This window comes from Olea europaea, chromosome 15 (genome assembly GCF_002742605.1).
Source record: "Olea europaea var. sylvestris chromosome 15, O_europaea_v1, whole genome shotgun sequence".
NCBI lineage: Eukaryota > Viridiplantae > Streptophyta > Magnoliopsida > Lamiales > Oleaceae > Olea > Olea europaea.
The window spans coordinates 7,998,944-8,013,307 of NC_036251.1; the positions used below are offsets into that span (position 1 = coordinate 7,998,944).

The 14,364-nt window shown below is 34.2% G+C and overlaps 2 protein-coding genes across 2 annotated transcripts; one reads left to right on the forward strand and one right to left on the reverse strand.

The window, feature by feature from the left end:
• Window positions 1-617: 617 nt before the first annotated feature.
• Window positions 618-3,060, reverse strand: LOC111410027. Its single transcript, XM_023040184.1, has 6 exons — window positions 2,736-3,060; window positions 2,420-2,490; window positions 2,152-2,207; window positions 1,589-2,074; window positions 1,289-1,460; window positions 618-988 (listed from the first exon to the last, which is right to left on the reverse strand). Exons 1-6 carry the CDS (start codon window positions 2,878-2,880, stop codon window positions 821-823), a joined length of 1,098 nt encoding a protein of 365 aa, XP_022895952.1. The 5' UTR covers window positions 2,881-3,060; the 3' UTR covers window positions 618-820.
• Window positions 3,061-5,385: 2,325 nt separating this feature from the next.
• Window positions 5,386-10,404, forward strand: LOC111410028 (50S ribosomal protein L18, chloroplastic-like). Its single transcript, XM_023040185.1, has 3 exons — window positions 5,386-5,746; window positions 6,444-6,605; window positions 10,088-10,404. The coding sequence occupies exons 1-3, from the start codon at window positions 5,417-5,419 to the stop codon at window positions 10,235-10,237; spliced, it is 642 nt and encodes a 213-aa protein (XP_022895953.1). The 5' UTR covers window positions 5,386-5,416; the 3' UTR covers window positions 10,238-10,404.
• The last annotated feature ends 3,960 nt before the right edge of the window (window positions 10,405-14,364 follow it).

Consider the following 14,364-nt stretch of genomic DNA (forward strand, 5'->3'; position numbering starts at 1 on the left):
CCATTCAACATATAAAAGTAGGAGTGTCATGCCATTGCAGATATATATCACAATTTAAATTTATCATTTAGAGGCGACCAAAAGCAGCATATAAGGCATACCTATTGAAACTTACTAGTAAACCAAATATATAAATATAGAATGAGTTAAAATATTATGAATTTAGGGATATTCTATTTAAATCCCTGAAACTCGTGAAAATTTATTCATTTTAAGAAAACTATTAAGCCAATGCCCATTGAAAAGGTTTTTATATTATTATTATTTATTTTTATTTTTTTTGGAAAAATGAGTTTTGGAATAGTAATTTTTTGAAAAATATATGGTTAAAAAGTAATGAAAATTTTAGGTTTACGTCTAAAATATTTTATTATGAAAATGTGCAATTAAAAATGAGTTTTAGGAAAAAGAGTTTTTTGAGAATGATAGACGGACTGGAGTTAAAATTCGAATTGAAGATGCCCCCCACAAGACTTTATGTATTTTCCTATAAATGCATTCCCTTTTTATCTGAAGAAATCAAATTTGAAAATTTCTTTATTTAAGACTTTAGAATTGAAATAATTTATACAACCATCAATACGATGTAAGAATGCAAAATGTAATGATTCCCAACATAGATGAAAGAACTCGATTTTATTCAGTGAAAATTAGTTTCAAGTACAAGAACAATTAAATTTTTATTGCATTTTGCGTCGAACTATAGAATGAATCAGGAACAGGGATGATCAAGATGAAACAAAATAATTGTACAAGTAACGGCAAGATTTATTAAAAAATGAAAGAATATCTCTATGAATACTGTCAAAAATTTACTTGACTAACTTGAATTGGTGCAAGGCTTTAAGAACCAAAAAACATCCAAAGTTCTTGCTTCCTTTTCAGCCACAGCAGCAGCAACATCTCTTCTGTGGTGATTCTTGTGCCTGAGCTCATCACTTTTCTCCTCCTTATTGATCGGTCTGAGCTCCTGTAGAATTCCTCTCTCCTGAAAGTGTTCATTCGTGTGATTCAGTCAGTAATTGATACCTTATGAATTCTTTTTTTATGGTAGGTATGCAGTATTCGACATAACTAAATACAATAACAAGAAGATTTTAGTATTATTATCCAATCTTCCGCCCACCTAAATTGTTCACCGTGGAGATTCAAACAATATAAATCATGTAAAGTGATTGGCCTAAAAATGTGAAGAAATAAACCTAATTCAATTCTCAGCATATTCAATGATAAAACACAACTTAATACAGACCATTTTGAACAGATTTTATGAAACCTCTGTACATACCCGTGGTTTCGACCTGTAAGATTTGGGCGTGGCTTTGTTAGGGCCATGACTGGCCGAGAAACATTGTGGAGTAGGAGGAGAAGTCCGAATTTGCAACAAGCTTTCTTCCTCTTTGTGCTTAATGCTTTTCACATCCACAGCAATGGGAGTATTCTCTGCATCATCATTTCTTCTGCATCAAGCATACCAAAATGGTTATCTCTTGAAGATTATTTAGATTTTACTAAACTTCCCGTATTTATATGCATGCAGAACAAATACAGGTACATAAAAGCAAGAAGAGAAAGAAGAGAAATTTACTTTTTCCTTCTTTGCTTCTCCTTTGAGTAGCTCTTCTCAGTCGCTTCACTTTTTACTTGACTTGACTGAAGCAGTGGCTTCCTTTCCTTTTCTTTATCATCCAAATCTCTTGAATGGTCAACCAAATGCTTCTCTGCGTTTCCCCCATTCACATCTTCAGCACCATCCTTTCCCCTTGTTGCCAATTTCTTCAACTCATTGCAAAACTCTGCAACCTTGTTCAGTAGATCGCCACCAGAAAACAAATTCCGAGCTGACAAAGTACTTTTCAGCCTCGGTGCTTGATTTTTCATTGTCATGATATCATCAGTCTCTTTCTTCCTCTCCGTGCTTGACTTGATCGCCTCTTTCATCTTATAACCTTTGCGATTTGGAGGGGTCGAAAAATTGGGATTTTGATTTTCACTATCTTCAACAATCCTATTATATTTCATGTTTGGTGATGTAAATGGTTGATTCATCCCTCTCTTCTTCAGTGTTGCATCTCTGAAATCGTAAATGAGGTCACGCACTAAATTATACATGAATGCAGTTTAAATTATACTGCTAAGTTTCATCAGTACCTTCTGTTTTTATCATCAAATGGAAGAATCTCAGATACACTGGCTGATCTCTGAAGCTGCAAAAGACCTTATGCTTTAATTAACTTAATTTGGTCTTTATAGGACTTCATACTCATTAATTTAATCGGATAAACAACTAACCAAAAAAACATAATTTGTCTCAATCTAACCATTAAATTCTAAGAATAAGATCTCAATTTCATTAAATTTTCTTGAAGAACAAGCATTAAATTTTACATAAATCAAGAAAAGATGAAGCAATACAAACCCTATAATTCGAAGTAGGTGTCCTCTCCTTATCTTTGAAGAAATCTTCAACTGTCTTGGGGTGATTACAGCCTATATATAACAATAAACAAACAAAATCAACTGAGTAAAATCATCCTCTCAAGCAACAAGAAAATCAGAACCCACATCTTCTAAGCAACTGCGCTTAGCTTATGTTAAGCACCGATTATTCACCAATTGAGTAGTGTGCCATGTCACCGGTGCTTAATATAAGCTAAGCACCGGTGCTTAGAAGATCATTTCTGTATATATACACACACATGCACACGAAGGATTGTGTGTGTGTTTTGACTTACCAGGTCTGCAGAACCAGGATTCATCGTCGACGGTATCGTTGGGAACTGAGAAATCGACCCACTGAGGGGCATTGATGTTCTCATAAATCTCATCTCTTACAAATCTTGAATCAATGCTTTTCCAATCTATTACTGCCACCTCCATTAAATTAAAACTCAACTATGTATGTATGGCTTGAAAATTATAATTTTGATATATATACAATTTAAAGAGGAAGTTTTTCTTTATAAATCAATATCTGCAGAGTCGCAGATGAAAGCGGGAATATAGAACAGTGTTTTAGAGAGAGAGAGGGGGTGAAGAGTGAAGAGTGAAGAGTGAAGAGTGAAGAAGAACGTTACTTTGGGTGACAATGTACAAAGTACCGTTGGAGGAGGAAATGGTCTTATTATTTTGGTTTTATTAATTACTTTCCGACCGTTGCATTTTTCTTTATTAGCCTGTGGTAGCTTGCAAGACCTGCTCAGTCAATAAAACTTTGGTTCCTCTCAATTTTTTTTTTTTTTTTTAATTTCTAAATTTGATATATTTGATGTTACAATAGATGCGATTGGATTTTTTAGATTTCATTCCTGGGGTCCGTTTGATTGCAAAAATGAAGTTTTGATGGAAAGAAAACAAATTTCAGAGTATTAAATTGCCTAGAAATTGTTTTATTAGGAATTGTCAATTATTGTATTTGATTGGTATAATTTTTGACGTAAAAAATGTTGAAATAAAAGTGTCTTTTGGTGTTCATTTGACTTTGTTTTATATGAAATTTTTTAATTAAAGTGATAAAATTGACTGGTATTGGAGATGGAATTTATTTCCATTGCAAAAAAAAAAAAAAAAGGAAAAACGTCAACAGTAATCGGGAAAATCAATTCCCACAACAAGAAAAGTGCAGAAAAGAAAATTTTTTTTAAAATTAGGGAAAAAATTTTTTTTTTTTCCCCCAAAAAAAAAAAAAAAAAAAAAACACAGCCAACAGCCTAGAAAAAGAATTCTCACCACATCAGTTTGGTAGAAAATGGCTAAGGTGGCATGAAAGTGGGAAAATGAATTGTCTAGAAAAAACTATCAAACATACATTTTTGGTTTAGGGTGGAACATAGTTATTAAAATCGGACCGGACCGACCGATTCGGCCCAGAAATCGGTGAATCGGACACCGATTTGGTTCGATTAGCACAATTTGGTCCATTTACAATCAAATCGGATAAGAATCGCCCATATCGATTCATTTATATCATAAACTGAGCGGGTTTAGGTGAACCGAAAACCAATTCACATGTGAACAGGTTTTTGTGAAATTGGTACATAACAAAATTTATATCAAAGTTGCATGAAGTGAGAATTGAACCCCACGTTACCTTGTTGAAAGGTCGAAGCCTTGACCACCATAGTAGATGAAGAATTGCAACAAATAATATATATATATTTCGTTTAACTAGAATGATATAAAATAAAATTTATACTATCATTTTATTTAAAAAATATTTTTAATCAAAATTAAGAACTAAAATCGACCCACCGATTCAACCACTAACCCCCAGTTGAACCATTGATCCAATGACCCGATGATTTTTTTGGGTTGATGATCGGGTTGAGTCCGATAACGATGGATGGAGATCAATTTCCATTTTCCATAGAAAAGGGGTTTATCATACAGCCCCTAAGTTCTTTAATAATAGTCTAATTCAAAGCATCTCACAAATTCCAAGTTTTAATTTTAATAGCTTAAATTTGAATTTAAGCAATTTACCTAGAAAATTAAATTGTTTAATTCTTCTTACAAACGTACAATAGATATAGAAGCACCATCAATATTTATGTATTCATCAATCCTTTTCAGATGTAGTTAGAAGGATTTTCTTACAGGGATGTTACAGTTAAATCAAAACCCAAGAATTTAATTGGTACCTATACTTTTTCTGAAAGTAACTATAATGCCTCAAATTTTTCAAAAGTATAAGTATTATTAACCAATTATAAACTATACTATAGTCTCTACTATCAAACTTCATCGTGCAACAACCAAGGTCCCTTTTCTCCACATCATAGAGCCCTTAAGACCACATTTTCATCTAAATGTCTAATAAAATCTTCAAAAATACAATCAAGCGACTTTAAATATTATTGGCAAATAGATATTATAACTAGTATACAATCGTTGTCAATCTTTCCACGCAACCTGAGTAAAAATAGTAATTAACTCCTGAGATTGTGCTCTAACAAAATCAATTATTGGGTCACGATAAAAACTCTAATACAAGTCATTCTATTAATCTATTCACTTATTGACTTAGGCTCAGTCGAGGGAAAATTCGTGTTACGCTCTCTAATCTGGTTTTAGATGTTTTGAAAAGGTTTAGGTCCCAATCCATTTCAAACTGTGAATATAGATCCACACATGGCAGAATTTGTCAATGCGGCATTAAAATCGAATATAATTTAAAATTGAAGGAAAAAAACGTAACATTCAACTTTAAATAGCGTACAATTCTAATGTCTACATCGACAATTTTCATCATGTAAGGACAAAATCGTAGAACATCACTTTAAAAGATTAGGAACCAAAAATCACACAATTTTTAGATTGGCGAGCTTACCTCTAATTTTTTTTCCTTAGTACTTAACAAATATTCTTCATATTTATGGTGCAAAATGTCATTTTTCATGTTTGTAGGGCGTAGTTTATGGAACCTGTGAAACTTTGGGGGTCGACCGATAAACTTCCCCATTCTCCCTCTTTGTATTTCGTTATCTCCTTATCATCTTTAGAAACGAACACCCTTTACTTTTCTCCAGATACAGTAGAGAGAATCGAAGAAATGTCTTGTAATTCAGTGACATTATCCTTCCTACAGACGTCTTGGGTCAATACTAAACAGCAGCAGCTTGGCCATGGCTGCCGCCTCAGATCAGTTGCAGCAATGACCCATCGGCCTCGGCTTCTTGTTATTGAAGCCAAAACCAAAACCAGAAGAGAGGACAGGACTGCCCGTCATATTCGTATTCGTAAGAAGGTACGTAATCTGCTTTCCTTTCTCTCGTTTTTGAATTTGAATTTGAATTTTGAATAATTGCATTGCTCAATATGTGAAATTAAAGGGTTATTGCAATTGAGATATCATGGAATGTAGTTGTGGAGCCTGGAAGAGAGGTTTTTGCAATTTGTGTAGTGAAATTCGGAATGGAAGTTTGTATAATAATTCTCATTATCACCGATTTTTCTGAAATGTAATTTTATGATAATTTGGTTCATGAAACATGAATTGAGTGGTGAACAAGTGTTTCCTTTTTAACAAAAGGTTTAATTCCAGAGAGGAGGAGCTATCCTTATTTTATGTTATTTTCTTTTAATAGGAGACGAAAATGAATATATTGTGCACCCCATTTTACGATGAATGATTAATTGTACGTATTTCTCATGGGACACCTTCCACATAATGCATCTTTATCCAGAAAATAAAAAGAGAATGATAGAACTATCTATACATCACGCGTTCTTTTGGTACTTAATCCGAATTAAAGTTTCGATTGATGCTGCTTTCTTGATTTGACTCTTTATTGTGTGATGGCCTCTTGTTCACTAGATTGATGTAATTCTATATATTTTACAGTCTGTGATAGAACTTGGATTTCATTCCTTTCTTCAGACTAGTTTCGTTCTGTCCTGTGTTTCAGTGATGCCTCAACATCATCGATTTCTCGACTTCTCAGGTTGAAGGAACACCAGAAAGACCACGATTGTGTGTTTTCCGCTCCAACAAGCATATTTATGTTCAGGTGATCGATGATTCAAAGATGCATACCCTTGCTTCGGCCTCAACCATGCAGAAACCCATCTCAGAAGAATCTGACTACAGCTCCGGTCCAACAATTGTAAGTTATGAAAATTTCTGAAACTACATATGTAGAAAGGCTTACAGATGCTTTCTTTTATTTTGCTATGTTATTTATGGTGATGAAAAAAAATCTCTTCAGAGTTCTATTTGCTGTGCAAAAGAATTATCTTAATACTTCCTGTTACAATACTTTACTGTCTCTTCAATTTGCCTGCCATACTGCAAAATTTTGAATAAATCTGGAGTCAATTATATGATCTAATCAAGACTAATAAATCAAGCTGGAAATATCTGCAGCTTTTTTGCATCGAACCATAATTCAAGTAACATCAAGAGTTAAGCTCAAAGTTAATTATATTTTTTGAAGAAGTTTAGGACATCTCCCTTCCCAATTTCACATTGGTCTGACATTTACAGTTCCTATACGCTCATCATCTATTACAATATCCTCAAAAACCTTAAGAGCACCTTACATCCTTCAACCGAACAATTTTAAATCATTTGGATTTTTTATTTAGATTCTGGGGTTTACACATGGACAAGTTTGTGTGCAGGACTTATTCGAAAATTGTTTCACGAAGAAGTAGCATTTATATTTGCATCAGCCACAAATGCACACGAATATAACACAAAGGCACAATTCAAAAGCACTAGGCAGTAGGCACAAGCGAAAGGATAGAAGGCAGTATTACACAAGCTCCCAATCTCTATTTCCCTCTCTAACAAAGGAATCACAGGGAAGGCTTCAGGAAAACAACTGCTATAAATTGAAACAAGTTGCAGTTGACACCTGGAACTGCCAGGCTATGCTGGTGTTAGCTTACCTGGTAATATGAAACTGCCCATTATTCAACTCCTTGGCTAAATACCTGCCATTTAGCCTGAATTGCCTCCTGAGTTAGTTTTCACACAACTGCCACATAGTCAGTTTTGGTCATCGGGTTCAACCACCCCTTGACTTTTTGTAGTGAAAATGCAATCCCTAGCAAGTATAGATGGTAAAACACAGTTAAATATCAATGCAATAATATGGAAATTGTAATAACGCAAATGAATTGCAAGAATCAAACTCCCCTTCACAATATAAGCTTTGATGATGAATCAATCAATTAGGGCTCAGAACAACCAACCCAAGGTAACAGGGTATCTCCACAACCAAGTAGACCCACCAACAAACATCAAGAGATCACCACAGAAGAGGCACGCAAAACTAGGTAGAATCGATAGCAGCAAGTATGTCAAAAGCATTGATAGATTACAGGAGGTTCAACCACAAGGTCAGGTAGCCAATGACCCACGATGGCAAGGAGCAAAGGAGAAGCCTTAAAGAGTGGCACAAGAATTACAAAGAGGCGCTCGGTCAGAGTGCAGATTTGAGAGAAACGAATGTTGTGTGGGGAGAGTGGAGAGAAAACCCAATATAAAGGTTCACTTAGGTCACGAACCGAGTGGGCCAATTAAATAAATGGGTCAAGCCCTATTCGCCCCTGATTACCTCTTATGGGATCCTAGGTGTTTCTCAGTTCCATGGGCGACAAGTTATTACCTTGTGTTATCTTTATTCAATAATTGGCACTAGGCAACCCTGAGGGGTAGATCAATGGTCAGACATTGAGTTTGCTTCCTAATGGTTATCAGTTCGAGTCCCTTTAGGGCCACTGAGATGAGTACCCGGTTGTAAATTTCAGGGCCTCGTGGGAATAGTCGACCCATGGTCATCGAAAAAATAATTGGCACTAGGCCTATTGAATTAAATTCGACTCGATTTTTCATCATTGCCCTGGATTTATTTGGTAGCAAATGCCCACCAAACCTCCGCATTGATAATAGCTTTTGTAGTTGCAATATACTTAGATTTCGTAGTAGATAAACTAATTATATGTTGGAGTTGAGACTTCCAACTCACACAAGAGTCACACAAAGTAAGCACATATGAGGAAGTAAATTTCCTATTATCTCTATCACCACCACAGTCAATATATGTGAAACCTTTAAGTTTCACACCCCCTTCAGCAGATTTATAAATTAACCGAACATCAAAAGTACTCTTCAAGTACCTAAGCAGCCACTTCTACGCTTCCCTTGGGACCGGGATTAGACATGTACCTACTTAATACTCTCATATTGAAAGTCAAGTCGGGTCTAGAACAAACCAGAAGGTACATAATAGAACCAATAACATTAGACTAAGACACTTTACTCATAAAATCCTTTTCATCTTCTTTAGCAAGCTTTTAATCTTTAGACAGTATAAAATGGTTTCCAAGAGGCACATAAGCAAGTTTGTAGTGAAGCATGCCAAATTTCTTCAAAATTTTAAGCACGTAAGGAGTTTGATGCCCATACGAGCAAAAATTAGACATATCCCAATTAATCTCCATACCAAGGATCCTCCTAGCATGCCCTAGGTCTTTCATGTCAAATTATTTCCCTTAACTCCATTTTAATCTTGTTTACCACTTTCACGTTAAGTCCAATTAATAACATGTCGTTCACATATTTTGGTTTTGAAGCCAGCTGGCCACACATCATGCTTTCAATGAAAGTCATTCCTGTGTATTAGCTTGGAGAGTGTAGTGTCCCAAGGATCGCCACAAGTCTAAGCACACTGGCCATTTCCCATGCCGTGCTGTCCACAACTTGCTTTAATGGACATTTAGCTTTCAACATGTATTGTGCACCAGAATGCTGCCTGTAGCTCATTATCTTCATGCTAGGCAATCTGCCCATGGCATGCACCATTTAAATGCCAGCCTCAATACTCACCTACATTGCCCTGCTTCTGTTGGTCTTTAATGCACCCATCAGCAGACCCCCATCAAAGGTATTGTCATTGGTGCCTATAACACAGCCATTGCTGGTCTCAAGGGGCTAACATGTACCCTCCTAGTGAGTGGCTCCTAAATAAGATGGATAGGAAAAAGTTGGAGGAATTACTGGACAGGGCTTTAGGAAAGAAAGATCAAACTTGAGGCTTTTCAGCCAATAACCAGAACGTTTACCAACTTCCTAGAACTTATTTAAGATGGTCTTTTCAAGTCATAATCTTGGAGTTGACAGATATAAAACCATTCCATGACCATCTCTGTGCACTTCCCCAAAAGGGATTGTGAAGAACTGATTCCACTAGAAAGATGAATTTTCTAGTTCAAGGTGTAATAAAATTTATAGATCTTTATATGAAGCATAATGGTATACTGAAGTTACAGGCTGCCAGCCATCTCTCTTAATCCTTATGTCTGAAGCTCAAATTTCATAATTTGTCAATTGTCACATATGATTTAGAAGAGCATTTAAGGATGAACCTCAGCTTCCAATCGGCTCTACTTAAATAGGAATGCATATGGATACTTGTTTATCTGATTTTTGGCTGAATAAAGTGTTCCAACAATGATTCTCTAGGGTTTCTGTCCGTCAGATCAAATGAAGGAAATTGGTTATTGTAACGTGCATCTGCTTTCCTTTTTGTCCCTTGGTGTAAAATAGGAACTGCTTTGATTACTAAATTTTTGTTTTCAGGATGTAGCAAAGAAGGTGGGTGAAGCTATCGCGAAGTCCTGTCTTGAAAAAGGAATTACCAAGGTGGCTTTCGACAGAGGGGGTTACCCCTATCATGGACGGATTGAAGCCCTTGCTGATGCTGCTAGGGAGCATGGCCTGCAGTTTTGAAACTGGGGCGATTAGTTTTAAGTAATGCCAATCTGTAATACCTGTTCTTTTCAGTATTTTGTTTTGTTAAACTTTGGAAACGAAGAAGGAACAAAATGCAGTTCAGAAACTGGATGATTAACTTTCTCTTCATGTTAACATATAATTCCAAGTGCAGATTTCTAATTGGAGAGGCCTATTTTAAGGTAATCCCAGGGTTCTATGCTTTTCTACTAACCTTTTCTATTCCTTTTAGTTGAGCTCCTAGGATTAAAAAAAACTAACAAAGTGAATGAATATGTCAATGAATGAGCTATTTGTTTTTCTCGAACTCACTTCTTTTTAATTGAAAATTAAAAGAATGTTTCTAATAACAAAAATCACATGAATTACTTAATTCTGAGTTGGGTTCTACAAAACATCATGGTGTGCAAACTTCGCATTATCTCAACTATTCATAACAAGACCAACATATCAGACATGCCCTTCTATGCTTGCTTATCATGGCTCGAAATGTGTTGGCTCATCAGTCCTATGTGGCTGTTGATGCTTAGACGTGTGTTCATTGATCGTCTACATGAAAATTTGATGGCTTGATTAAAATAAAGATCAAATTTGATGATCGTATTGATATTCCATAACAAGTTCAGTGACCATCATCACGATTCAAAATTTCAAATATATATTCACGAGAATTTTCAAGAAAAAGTACAAATATATACGTATTACAAAATACAAATTGACTATAACAATCTTACATGTTTAAAATCCGTTTTTTCATTAAAAAATAAAATAAAATCTCGCTTCGGCAGCTTTGAGGCATCAACGACACATTTTTTTCATAAACGTACCTTCATAGTTCATGCTCAGGAGCTGGCCTAGGAGATTTTAGTTGAACTGAGAGGACTAGTGTACCTGATTTATATATCATTGTGCACATCATCCAAGTTGGCAACGTGTGATCGATGGAAAGTCCTTTTTTTTTTTTCTCTAAACTGTCGAATCAAAGCTTGACACGTGGTGGAGTGTCCACGAAGCTGTATACTACGATGTACATGAAGCATTGTTGAGAAACTTTAGTCTTCTTAAAGCTATTGCTGCTTTTGTGATGTGACAGACATCCAGTACAGGAAGTAGCAATGAGCAAGTTCCATAAAAATGCACCGGAAAGGTAGAATACTTTTCAGCCTCTTCAGGAACAACTAACACTGTTTAATTCATCTCAACAATCTGCTTGAATGAGAAGAGATATTCATAGTCCTGTAAAAGAAGAAAATATACTGCATAGCTTCCTGTGAAATGAACTAAAAGAACCACAAGAATTGAGGGGAAACATTTTTGGATGTAGTTAAAACAGAACCAAAGTAAAAAAGTACCACAATTCAGAGGAATTAATTTTAGTTACAAATGGGAAAAATTTGGAAATCTTCACCCATTCAACATATAAAAGTAGGAGTGTCATGCCATTGCAGATATATATCACAATTTAAATTTATCATTTAGAGGCGACCAAAAGCAGCATATAAGGCATACCTATTGAAACTTACTAGTAAACCAAATATATAAATATAGAATGAGTTAAAATATTATGAATTTAGGGATATTCTATTTAAATCCCTGAAACTCGTGAAAATTTATTCATTTTAAGAAAACTATTAAGCCAATGCCCATTGAAAAGGTTTTTATATTATTATTATTTATTTTTATTTTTTTTGGAAAAATGAGTTTTGGAATAGTAATTTTTTGAAAAATATATGGTTAAAAAGTAATGAAAATTTTAGGTTTACGTCTAAAATATTTTATTATGAAAATGCGCAATTAAAAATGAGTTTTAGGAAAAAGAGTTTTTTGAGAATGATAGACGGACTGGAGTTAAAATTCGAATTGAAGATGCCCCCCACAAGACTTTATGTATTTTCCTATAAATGCATTCCCTTTTTATCTGAAGAAATCAAATTTGAAAATTTCTTTATTTAAGACTTTAGAATTGAAATAATTTATACAACACTTGAAAATGTTGTCTTCTCTCTCATCTATCTATTTTATTTAGTAATATTCACTTATGACATAACCATAGGAATTCCCATGCCAGTGCTGTTCTGATGAATCTGGGAAGATGCTGGTAATTAACCACTGTTGCTGCTTGGATCTGCTTACCCAACAAGGATGAATTATATCCCAATCAATAGAATAGAATTGAGAAATGCGGGATGCTTGAGAATATACATTGTAGAACAAAGGATTATATTATTCAAAGGAAATAAGAATGTAACCAGACAACTTTCGAGAGGCCTGGTTTCTCCTCTTTTCCTAATAGAAAATTAATATTTTAAAAGAATTATATCCCAATCAATATAATAGAATTGAGTTGTCTTCAAAATCAGAATCTTGATTAAAATTATTTGAGCATCTCCAATACAACTATGGATTGCTTAAAAAAGTGTCGCTATGTCATTAAAAATTCCTTTAATACAAGTCGACAAGGAAACTGAGGGGGAAAAAAAAGAGAGAGGAGACATTCGTCTAGATGTAGTGGTTCCAATGGACATATTGACTCAAAATTTTAATTGATCATGTTTCTATTTTTAGAATATTAAACTCTCTTTTATAATTTTCATTTTATAGTTAATGAAAAATGCATATAACGAAACATTTGAATATAGATGAAACTCATCGAAAACAAATTTTAGACATGACCATCTATCCATTAGACATCTGTATCATATTGACTAAAATCTATAATGAAATTTCACAAATTGTAAGCCGTAAAATGCATTGAAGATGCTCTTAATTCCTTTTGATTTATTGACTCTATTTTTAATATTTAAAATCTTAAAAAGTGGAGCATAGTATCTTCAACCAATTTTAATTCAATTAAGTTACTTGTACAAAAATTGTTTACACCTTTATTGACAGATGATGAGGTGATTTGCATTTTGACTCTTGATTTGAATAAATGAATCAAATCAAGGGCCAAAATGCATGCTATATCATCATTTGTCAAACTAACTGTACATGTAACATAATTCATTTTAATTTGTGGACAATTTTTCCTAATTGTAAAGAATCTTAAATAGTGTCATACGCTTTCATTTTTCAGAATTAGAGTTGTTTAAAGAGAATAACCGACGAAATTGACAGACATTTAAATGAACAATTATACTCTAGATGAAGGAATTTGAAACCACAAATTGACTATCAAAAATCGTGTGAGAGAGAGAGAGACTTCCTCCCCTTACATGAAATAAGAAGTATCACATACTTTGAATATTTATTTTTCCTACAACTTATAAGGATTTTGCCCTTCTTGAAAAATATAATATTTTTTATAATTCTAATCGACAATTCTATTTTTTAGTAATGAAAAACTTGTTATTCTTAACCCTTAGGCTCAAGAAACTCGTTATTCACTTATGACATAACCATGAGTTGCTCAACAAACTGATATGATCCTGAGTTTGCTCTACTGCTTCTGCAGAAGTCAGGAGGAATTCCCTTGCCAGTGCTGTACGGATGAATCTGGGAAGCTGCTGGTAATTAAACACTGCTGTTGGTCGTTGCTGCTTGGATCTGCTCATCCAACAAAGATGAATTATATGCCAATCAATTCTAGAACTGAGGAATGTAATAGGATTGCATATTCATATGCTTGATAATATATATTATAGAACGAAGGAATTATATTATTCAATAAAAATGAGAATGTAACGAAACAACCTCTAAGGCTATTCGAGAGGCCAAATCTCTCCCCCTTCCCTAACAGAAAATTAGTACTTCAGTGCCTTACCAACCCCCTTTCCCACCATATTTATTTGTATTTCCTACTACAAGACTATTACGCTTTTTCCCTATTAACTAACTATTGAACCTTCTAGACAAACAAATGACATGGCAGCAACTAAGTGAACAGGATTGGGATCTCTCACAAACCTTTTCATCTTATAAACCTTTTTGTAACTTTTGATTGATGCAAAAACATTTTGTACGACGTAGTGTAGATTCATATCTTAATTAGGTCTTCAATAGAACTATTCTATCTTTTTCGTAGATGATATGAATTACTGTATTCAAAATCATATGAGCAGACATTACTAAGAAATATTTAGTATATATATTTAATTGAGTAGTCTTCTAAAAATGAGAATCTT

Excerpts from the sequence above, each read along its gene's own strand:
- LOC111410027 (XM_023040184.1), bottom strand. The coding sequence starts at position 2,880 with ATGGAGGTGGCAGTAATAGATTGGAAAAGCATTGATTCAAGATTTGTA. Across the intron at positions 2,491-2,735 it reads ATCCTGGTTCTGCAGACCTG|GCTGTAATCACCCCAAGACA; the intron begins GTAAGTCAAAAC and ends TGTTATATATAG. Across the intron at positions 1,461-1,588 it reads GAGAAGCAAAGAAGGAAAAA|AAGAAATGATGATGCAGAGA; the intron begins GTAAATTTCTCT and ends TGCTTGATGCAG.
- LOC111410028 (XM_023040185.1), top strand. The coding sequence starts at position 5,417 with ATGGAACCTGTGAAACTTTGGGGGTCGACCGATAAACTTCCCCATTCT. Across the intron at positions 5,747-6,443 it reads ATATTCGTATTCGTAAGAAG|GTTGAAGGAACACCAGAAAG; the intron begins GTACGTAATCTG and ends TCGACTTCTCAG. Across the intron at positions 6,606-10,087 it reads ACAGCTCCGGTCCAACAATT|GATGTAGCAAAGAAGGTGGG; the intron begins GTAAGTTATGAA and ends TTTTGTTTTCAG.